General features: G+C 34.7%; 1 protein-coding gene and 1 long non-coding RNA gene across 2 annotated transcripts; one reads left to right on the top strand and one right to left on the bottom strand.

Moving 5' to 3' along the window:
- Positions 1–313: 313 nt before the first annotated feature.
- Positions 314–1,994, bottom strand: LOC142166594 (uncharacterized). The gene is made up of 3 exons (XR_012697002.1): positions 1,945–1,994; positions 1,545–1,612; positions 314–562 (listed from the first exon to the last, which is right to left on the bottom strand). It is a non-coding gene; the product is annotated as an uncharacterized LOC142166594 (long non-coding RNA).
- A 5,785-nt stretch (positions 1,995–7,779) lies between these two features.
- On the top strand, positions 7,780–10,879 carry LOC107782720 (desiccation-related protein PCC13-62-like). Its single transcript, XM_016603651.2, has 3 exons — positions 7,780–8,223; positions 9,243–9,468; positions 10,214–10,879. Exons 1-3 carry the CDS (start codon positions 7,922–7,924, stop codon positions 10,505–10,507), a joined length of 822 nt encoding a protein of 273 aa, XP_016459137.1. The 5' UTR covers positions 7,780–7,921; the 3' UTR covers positions 10,508–10,879.
- The last annotated feature ends 225 nt before the right edge of the window (positions 10,880–11,104 follow it).

Below are 11,104 nucleotides of genomic sequence, written 5' to 3'. Positions count from 1 at the left end.
AGTGGTTAGATTAAATCGAGATCAACAAAGTCTCATAATTGATTTGATAATTGAAGAGATCGTTGATAACCAGATTAATTATTATAATCATATTGAAATTATTAAGAATTCATTTCTAGACTAAAATTATTAGAAATGATATGCTGGATTATTGCTTCTCAAAATAAATTGACTTGCTATTTATGCAGAATTGTCGCGACCCAAATCTCGGTCGTGATGGTGCCCATCACACTACTAGGCAAGCCCGACCATTATTCAACACTTAACCCAATTTATCAAAAATAGCGGAAAGAAATATCAATTAAGCAAGATTAAAGTATTGAAGATTTTAACAAAATACACAATATAATCTCACTAGGACCCGGTGTCATGAATCTGAGCCTCTAGAATACAGAATATCATCCTAATACAAGGTATATCCAAAGTCCGATAATGCGGAACTAAAGAGATAGGATAAGAGGGAGAAGATCAATGGCTGCGAACGCCGTGCAGCTACCTCGATACTCCCAGAGGCTGGATCTGCTGATCAACTGGATCTACTGAGCCTGAGACTGCCCTGGATCTGCACACAAGGTGCAGGGAGTAAAGTGAGTACTCCGACCCAGTGAGTAATAAAAGTAACTACAGTCCGAAGATAATAAAATCCAGTAAATACACAAAGTAAGCTATCCAAATATACAGCAACACATGGAACTGAGCAGCTAAACAACAGTATAAATACAAATACATGAATGCAATGCAATGCAAATGATGGTACATTCCGGTACCTACTGCGGCGTGCAGCCCGAGCCATCCATATTTATTTATCGTCGACGGCGCTCACTAGGGGTGTGTACAGACTCCAGAGGGGCTCCTACAGCCCAAACGCAATATCTTGGTCAGTCATTATTACCTGACCGGTCAGCCATTTTTACCTGACCAATTTATATCATATAGTGCCGTTGTTACCACTGTTCAAGTATATCATCCAGTGTCATTGTTACCACTATTTCAAGTATATCACACAGTGTCATTGTTACCACTGTTTCAAGTATATCACACAGTGTCATTATTGCCACTATTTCAAGTATATCACACAGTGTCATTGTTACCACTGTTTCAAGTCACTTTATAATCAGTCCAGAAAATAATATAATAATCCCCTTGGGCATTTACAAAATAGAAGTTCCCAGCCCGGAATACATTTAAAAATATCATTTAAGTTTTCAACACTTAGAATTATGGATGAGTTTGCAAAACAGCATTTAAAACCTTGGACTGAAATTAAATGATATGCAAATCATGCTAAGCAGTATCAATCCTCGAAGGATTTTACAAATCGGCACAAGGCCCCAAACATGGCATCAAGCCTAGTAATATCAATGAAGTATGTGTATCAATCACCAGTATGGTATAAACATCACACGGGATGGACCAAGTCACAATCCCTAATAGTATTCGACCCCGCACTCGCCATGGAGTGCGTGTCATGCCTCAATATAGCGTTACGATGTGAAAGTCCGGGGTTTCAAACCCTCAGAACAACATTTACATCTATTACTCACCTCAAGTTGGCCAAAAGTCTACTCCGCGATGCCCTTTCCTTTCGAATCGACCTCCTCCCGCGTCGAATCTTGCCAAAACCACAAGGAATATATTACAATAGGCTAAGGTAATATAACTCAATCGAAAAGACTCGAAAAATATCAAAAATCACGAAATTTGCAAAACCCGAGCCCCGGGCCCACTTATCAAAAAATTACGAAAGTCACATCACCGGATTGCTCGTCTCGCTACGAGTCCGTACATATAAAATTTACCAAAATCGGAGTTCATTTGACCCCTCAAATCACCAAATCTTATTTTCAAATCCCTAGGCCTAAATCCTCAATTTTTTTACAATTTTCATGCTCAAATCCATACATAATTGATGTACTTAACTCAAAATAGGTGGGGATAACTTACCTTCACATTGATGATGAAAATCCTCTCTTGAAGCTCCCCAAAAATCGTCCATACTTTGAAGAAATAAAGAAAAGTGAGCTAAATCCGTGTATAAAAGAATCTGTCTGTGCTTCGTCGAGTTGTACCTTGCACTTGTGCTATACAAGTTGTACATCCTATTAAAATTGTTCCTTGTCGGACATCTTCTGTTTAAACACCCATAACGTCTTGTATAAATATCAAAATGACAAACGCTTTGAAGATTTAGAAACTCGACTCAAAGATCTTTAATTTGATAGGTTGTACACCATATAATTCTTTATATATCCCGAGATATGAGCTTCTAAAGTGCATCGTAAATTCTGCCGAAATTGCTCCGGCAGCCCTTTTCGATCCATCGTAACTTTCTGAGATGATATCCAAATCGCGAATAGTTTAGCTTTCCGAAAACTAGAATGTATGGGCTACAACTTTCGTGTTTTGCACTTTTTCTGATTTCTTATAGATTACAAGATATGAGCTTCCAAACAGGACTACTCGCACCTAAAATTTTCTGGGCACATCAGAATTTTCTGCAATTTTTCCTAAGTCCGAAATCACTCCGAGACACCTCCGAAACACTCCCGAGCCTTCGGGGCGCCAAACCAAATATGAACACTGACTCTAAAACATCACACGAACTTGCTCAAGCGATCAAATCGCCAAAATAACATCAAAATCAATGATTTGAGCCTTAAATCCAAGAATTCTTTCAAATTTCATAAACTTTCAAATTTTCCAATTTAAGGCCGAAACCCGTCAAACAACGTCCGTTTGTAACCAAACTTTACAAGAAGCGCTTAACAAACATATATGACCTGTACCAGGCGTCGGAACCAAAATACGAGTACGATACCATTACTTTCTGATCAAATTTCATTTTCATTTTCCTTAAACATTTTCAGAAAATAATTTCACGAAAAAATTCATTTCTCGGGCCTGGGACCTCGGAATTTGATTCCGGAAACACGTTCAACTCCCATATTTTTCTATGGACCTTTCGAGACCGAAAAATCACGGGTCCGGGTCCGTTCACCAAAAATGTTGACCAAAGTCAACTTTAACAATATTAAATATCAAATTTTTTCAAATTTTTCCCATAATTCATATATTTCAACACAAAGATATTCCGGACACACTCCTAAATCCCAAATAACCTAACGAAGGTATCCAAACCATAAAATTCGCATTTCGAATCCGATATCAAAATTTCTACTTCCGGCCAAATTTTCTCAAAAACCTTCAATTTTCCATCTTTAGCCGAACGGCTCCAAAATGACCTACGGACCTCCGAATTCACTTCCGATCGCGCTCCGAAATCCAGAATCACCATACGGAGCTACTCCCAGTCTCGTAATCCCAAACGGACATCAATAACACTGAAATGCATTTTAAACCAAACCGATGCAATTTCTTCTAAAATGCTATCTTCCACAATAGGCGCCAAAACACTCCCGGGTTATCCAAAACCCGATCCGGGCATACGCCCAAGTCCGAAATCATCATACGAACCTGTTGGAACCTTTGGATCCCAATTCCGAGGTCGTTTACTCAAAATTTCAATCCTAGTTCATTTCTTCAATTTTAAGCTTTCAAAATGAGAATTTCCATTTAGATTCGATTCCAAACTTCCTGAATTTTAATTCTGACCATACACACAAGTCAATATACCTGAGATGAAGCCGCTCATGGCCTCAAACTGCTGAATGACGCGTCGGAGCTCAAAACGACCGGTCGGGTCATTACAAGAATGGACCCTTCGTGGGCCACCAGAGGCAGAGGTAGGGGAAGATCTTCCCCTAATAAATCATATTCACAATGATCATCATACGGATCCCCATCAAATTCTCCAGTGATACAGGCAGGGAAAAGGAGATTAATAAACTCAAAGATTTTCCATAAAGGAGATTCTTCATCTGGTCCGTCCATACATCTGGTTGATATTCCAGAAGATGATCCATTATATGGTCATCTACACGCATATTTGGCTTCCAAAAAGCAAAGTAATACATTTGCTTCAATCGCTAGAGAAGAAGACAACGATGATATTAAGTCTTACGAAAAATTACCAAAGAAAGAAATGATATTTCTCCTAGAAAACTCTGAGATTCAAAGAAAAGATGAACCATGAAAGATATTCCAGAGATATCTGATTAATGGATTATACTACCCGGGTGAATTATATGAAACCCGCACTTATTATGAGACTATTCTAATCAGTACAGGTAATGCAAAATTCCAGCACTTTTCGGGTTGTAACACAAATGAAAACGTTTATAACTTTTCAAAAATCATTATCAAACAGATTATATCTGTTGAAGAATGGGGGATTTCAACAATGAAAGAAAGGAAGATAAGCCTTAATAAATCACCTATGAATTTTACTTATTGGGATTATATCCAATCATTTGATAGGGTGCTTTATTATAACAATGAGAGGCATAAACATACTTGGTTTATTAAAGTATGTGCAAAGGTATTTACAGGACCAATCTCTAACTGGTTTTTAAATTGGTGGTCATACAACGGTCCCACAACGAAAATCCTGCCTGAGCCATTCCTTAAGTTATACAAAGAATGGGCAAAAGTTTCTCCATTCCTAACCAATTTATATCACACAGATCATATCTGTTGCCTAAAAAAAATTGATCAAATTTGCTTCTTTATTGAATTCTCTATCCCATGGATTCATAAATGGACTCCTGAATTAGGTTTTACGGAGGAACAAATCCCTTGCTTATATAGGGTATTTTACAACAATTTTTGGGACAAATTGATGAAGAATGATCCCAAAACAAAAACTTTATATGGACAAGAATTATTGGATTCTATTATAACACAAATCCAAGTATACTCCTCCACTCCACAGAAGAAAATATTTGATGACAGCTCTGTCAAACATATTGCTCGAAGAATCTCTGTCCAAGACGAAGATAAAACCGAATTAGTAAATAAATATCTGGAAGAAGTAAAAAGAAATTTACTTCAAACTTTGAATCAATGTGAAAGATCAGACACATCAATGCATAGTGAAACAAGTGGCGATGATATTGCAGAAGAAGATTCACAGCCGATGCAGCCAGAAATAATATTATCTGACAAAGAGAAAGAAAAGGTGGAAATATTCCTCCAACAAATGAACGATTTAGACAGAAGAGGACTTTGACTATAGCCGCCGACAGAAGAGGACTTTGACTATAGCCGCCAAAGACTCCACACAACAGTAGATACACTGTTCCCAACAGTAGAAACACTGTATAAGGGACCCAGATATGGGACCCAATCTACTATTCAAAGATTCTTTATGTTTTTTTTTCTTTAAATAGAAGACCTCTTCATTTGAAGAGGCAAGTCAAGAGAATCCCCTCTCTCTCTAATCTCTCTCTCTAAACTCTCTCCTTGTAAAGTTTTTAGCTTATTTTTGTAAATCAAGTTGAAGATTAATAGAAGTTTTGAAGTTCAGTTCATCTTCAGGGCCTTGCTTCCCGGCCTTAAAGGTATTTATTTTATTTTATTATATAATATTTTATATACTTAGTTTCTCCCCCCAACCGTGACTATGTACGGCTAAACGGATTCATATCTATGTTGAAGAACTAATTTCTCTTGCATATTAACCATGAAGAATCTAAACTCTTTCAAAATATAAAGAAATTTTAATATAGTTTCTTGGCTTGGTTCCAAGATGGTGGTACAGTCGACTCTGGTACTACTCTTATTGGCTTTGCCTTAGTGGCTACGTCTAGCCAGCTGTGATATTAATGCCCGATGGGCTTTGCCTTAGTGGCTACGTCTAGCCAACTGTGACATTAAAGCTCGCCGAAGTTGACAAAATGGCTATCCCTTTCACAGTTAAAAATGCTAGACCCATGGGCTCAATAAGAGTATGTATCGGACCTAGACAGGCCCCTTGCTTGGGTAAAAGGATAGATCCTTCCATACAGTCATTAAACTATAATAGAATTTCCATATATTTCGAATCTTTATTGGTCGTGTGGACTATCGCCAACCTTCAAAGGTACTGCTGGTATCTAGATCTGGATGGCCGTGCGTACTACCGCCCGCCTACCATGATCCTGGTGAAAATGGTATCAAACCAGAAAGCTTTTTATCAAGGAGTTGTGCTTGACCCCCTTTATTTTACCTAATAATACTGGTATTACCTTCACTGCTTTTCAAAAATTTATTGATGATAATGTTGCAGCTATTAGTATCGCAGAAATTAATAAATTGATTTCTCAAAACAATTATTTGGGTTTATATGTAAAGATTTTAGGAGAACATGTTGGTTATCTTGATAAAAAAACTGGCAATATCAGTTGGTCCTTTCTTAGTACTTATTTCCTTTATTAAAATAGTCAAATCATCAAGTTTTTTATCAAGAGAACCAATATGTTCTCCTAAAATCTATTAAAATCAATTAAGATTATGACTATCAAATCTTTCATTATTAGAACTATATATGAAATTCTAATATTTAAGAATTAAATTAGAATAAGATTATATTTATGTAAAAAGAATTCTTTGTTGAATCATGTATAATAAATATAATTTCCTTCCTCAATGAACTAATGTATATAGAATTAATACTTGAAATTTTCACTTTGAAGTAGGACATGAAGCAAACTGATATTTCCTTTGAAAAAAAAAAGGAGAAGAAATCAGAACAGATAAATGAAAGGAAAGATAGGATGGCAAAAAAAAAAAACGAATGGAAGAAAAGTGATGGGTCAAAAAAATTAAGTCGTTAATTAATAAATTGAAGGAAAAAAATGACATTTGTAGAAAATATTTTGATCTTTCTTTTTGCTTCAAGTTTTGAATTTTAATATCAACTTTACATTTAAAACAAGAAATATAATTTTAAAAAATACAATGTCACTCATCATATTGTTTATCTTAATTTGTTTTTCTATCATACATTATCGTCTTAATTGTTTTTAGTATTACGAGTATTCTATTTTTGATGTTTGGTTATAAGTAGGAGTTGGGTAAGATATTACAATTATTTTACAATTTTAATGAACTAACATCAAAGTCTTTCTATGGTACTTTTCTCAAAAGTTCTTTATAAAAAATATTTTTTAGGGATAAGCTATTTTTTTCTTCTTCTCCAAAACTAATTCTTCTTTTACTCAAAAACACTTTTCTCCTTCTAAAAACTTTGCCAAATACTTCAACTTTGAAAAAAAAAAGTGCTTTTGGGGAGAAAAAAACTTGGCAAACAGACTATAAATCGATTAAATGCAAAACTTTGATCAACTCTTTTCTTCTCCTTTTTGAGATAGCTACATTCCAATAGTCATGAACGACTATCACTAATAAAGAACTTGAATTAGCTACGTACTCCGTTATTAATCTTTCGCTAAATCGCTTGTGCTAACAGAATTTCTTGAAATCTGTCATTGATCCGTCGAAAAATCGGATTAGCGATAGATTTTTCTGTTTAGTTACAGAATTGAATTTATCTGTCGTTAATTCCTGTTTTTAGTAGTATACGTTTGTTTGGAAAGAAAATCAAAATTGAAAAAGAGAAAACATTAGCATTACGATATCAACTTTATGACAAACTACTCCAAATTATAAGCTGATCCAAAACCTTCTCAACTGCCTCTTTCGCACCTGAATTTAAATTTAGTTAGAAGCTTTCTTCTTTCTCCATTGTCTTTTAATTCTCATCGTTTTGCTCACACACTACACATTCCATAAATATAATTTGCCTTTGCCAACCCCCAACAAACCAGATTACGTACTAAAGAAAAATACAAACTATATATTCAGCCAAAGCTTATTTTTTTTTTTCTATTTTTGGATTTGCACGCAGTATCGCCTTTTCTAAGGTCGCTTCGTACGTGTAGCATAAAAAAGGCCATTTTTGCAAATGCCTCTTTAGTTTCTTTTTTGTTTCCTTTGCTTAAGCTTCTCGTTCCACTTCTCGTTCTTTCTTTCAGTTGTAACCATGATATTTGCTTATTTCTCACTACTAATTTTCCTCTTTTTGCAATTACTAAGTTCAAGTGGTGCTGCTATTGGTTCTAATGTGCTAAAATCGTATGTGGATTTATTAGAATTTCCTTTGAATTTAGAGTACATGGAAGCTGAATTTTTCTTGTGGGGTTCTTTTGGCTATGGGTTGGATAGCTTCGCACCTGAACTTGCAGATGGTGGACCATCACCTATTGGGGCTAGAATTGCAAAACTTAGCCCTCTAATTAGAGATGTCATTGCTCAATTTGGATTCCAAGAAGTTGGTCATGTCAGGTAATTATCGCATCTTTTTTGAACAAATTAAAAAAAAAAAAAGAGCAATTACCACTTTCAGCCCGCGCCAAAATTTATGTTGAAAATGTGTATAATTTTTTTTTTGTGTGTATATATGTATATATATATATTCAGTGTCAGTGTCATTTTACTGCTATTATTTTGAGAGCGACTATATAATGTCATTTTTTCCTTAAAAAAGTGTATAATATAAAATAAGACAAAAGGTGTATTGGATTAATAAAATATTGAGAAATTTGTTTGAATCGTTCACAAAGATTCAACTTTTTTTCAAGTAAAATTCATACTCAAACACAATTTCAACTTCATAATACTTTTTCCAGTTTCAATTTCAAATATTCTTTATCCAATTCAACCAAATAGTGTACAGCTATGTTGCGCATATTCTTTAAAAATATTGTCGTGCGTATGTCGAATCGTTAAAAGATACACCACTTTTGGAGGACTCAACATACACCAAAGGGCGGATTTAGGGGACATAAGGAGGTTCAGCCGAACCCCTTTTGCCGAAAGCATAGCTTAGTGGTCAAGGGTGTTCAAAACCTTTATATGGTTATTGGTTCAATTCCCAGTAGCTACAAATTTTTTTAAACTTTTTGCTTTTTGAACCCCTTAGCGAAAATCCTACCTCTGCCACTGCATACACCCGACAATATTTTTAAAAGGTCCAAGCAGCATAGGTGTCGAGAAACCTACACCTCTTCTTCAGTAGTTGATTTAGAGCTTGTTTGGATTGGCTTAAAAAAAAGGCTTTTCAGCAGAAATAGGTTTTAACCTAAAATGCAATAAGTTGGGGTTGCCACCTTATTGCTTTTGACTTGTTTTAAGCAGTTTTTAACTTATTTTAAGCTCTTCTTAACTTTATCAAACATTAAAAAAGCTAAGAAAATCTTAAAAGGTTATTTGATCGGGTTAAAAACCAATCCAAACACCCTCTTAATTTAATATATAGCGTCTATATATCCAAATTTAAAAGTTCGATAACATTGATATTGCAGGGCAATCAAGAATACAGTAGCAGGATTTTCAAGGTCATTGCTAAATCTAAGCAGAGAAGCATTTGCTACAGTTATGAACGATGCATTTGGACATCAATTAGAACCACCTTTTAATCCTTACGCTAATGACATTAATTATCTCATTGCTTCGTATGTTATCCCTTATATTGGACTTACTGGATATGTTGGAGCCAATCCTAAACTCCACAGCCCTACTGCCAAAAGGGTAATTAAATCAAATTACTCTCTGAACTAGCACAACTTTTAAGATAATATTATTATCTTTGTTCCAAATTACATGCATGACACGCATTATTTCAATTTTAGAAAGTTGCAAAACATTTGACCATCATTTTAAATCTATACAATTTTCAAGAATTGAAATTTTAGCTACTTGCAATGCCATTGTCTTTTTAAATCTAATTTTTCAATCATTAGTTTAATAAGCTAACTTATATATACTGACTATATCATTTAAAGAATGTTTATATTATCAATTAGTTACAATTGTTGGTTAGTCATAATTATTGTAATATGTAATCTACCTTATATTTTGGGTTACAATCACCTTCTTTTATGGACAATTGTTGTAGTTATCATTTAGATAACTTAATTGTATATATAAATAAGATTCGCATTGTTGCGGATAGAAGTGAAACTATTATTATAATAGTCGGCTCAGAATCATAAGTATAATTCACTAGTTAATTTTATATCTTAAATTTTCCGTCTGCATTAGCTTTGTAGACAAAGTTACCCAGTACTTACGCTGGTGAAAAGTAATAAGTATATGATAGAATTGTAGAAATGCGCCAAATTAACATGACCAATATAATTATAATAGAAATTATCTTAAACTTCATGTCCAGTCAAATATCATCTCATAAAATAGAATGCATGCATGAAGTATTTTCATTATATTTCGAATTGATGAACTGTAATACTTCTGATACAAAAATTAAAATCTGCAGCTACTAGACGGGCGACTTGGAGTAGAATCAGGTCAAGACGCATTTCTGAGAGCATTACTTCACGAGCGTGGAAGTAAGAACGTGGAACCCTACGGGATAACGGTAATAGAGTTTACAAACCGTATATCAGAGCTGAGAAACAAGCTAGGACGCCATGGATTGAAAGATGAAGGACTCAAAGTGAAACCAACAGTAGGTGCTGAAGGGAAGATACGAGGAAATATATTAGTAGGAGATAAATACTCGATTTCCTATGATAGAACGCCAGAGGAGATACTGCGAATAGTATACTAAAGTGGAAATAAGAATAAACCAGGAGGATTTTACCCAAAAGCAGCAGATGGCCGAATTGCAAAATCCTATCTTGGAGTTGGAGGGAATTAAACGTTAGGATATTAAAGAAAAGTTTGTTTCCTACGTGCAGAAAAATGCATATTAAAGTGAGCGAAAGTTTAGTACTAGGAGAAACGAGAAATTATACATGAATAAAAATGTGTGTTTTGGGAGAGATGGCAGAGCTTATTGGACATTTGTGCTTAGTATTTTCTGACTTTTACGAGGAATCATGTGCATGTTCATGTTGATTCATTAGATTTCATCTTATGTCTGATGATATTAACAAAAAAAAGTTTCTAATATGAAATGGGATGATGTCATGTAAGAAGGTGTGACAGTCACGACCCAAAACCAACCCATCGTGATGGCATCTATCATAGTACTAGGCAAGCCAACTACTCAGACATTTCCAATACTCTAAAGCTTTGAAAGATACTTATACAATTTAATTTAATGAAAATCATTTAAAGACAGAATAAGAAGTCATAACTCAATACAAGAATCTCTCCAAAAAGCGGGGCATCAACGAGTACATGAGTATCTACATAAAGATAT

Source organism: Nicotiana tabacum, chromosome 11, assembly GCF_000715075.1.
Source record: "Nicotiana tabacum cultivar K326 chromosome 11, ASM71507v2, whole genome shotgun sequence".
In the NCBI taxonomy this organism is placed as follows: domain Eukaryota; kingdom Viridiplantae; phylum Streptophyta; class Magnoliopsida; order Solanales; family Solanaceae; genus Nicotiana; species Nicotiana tabacum.
Note: the sequence above shows the minus strand (reverse complement) of the source record. Positions and strands in the feature narration are given on the sequence as shown.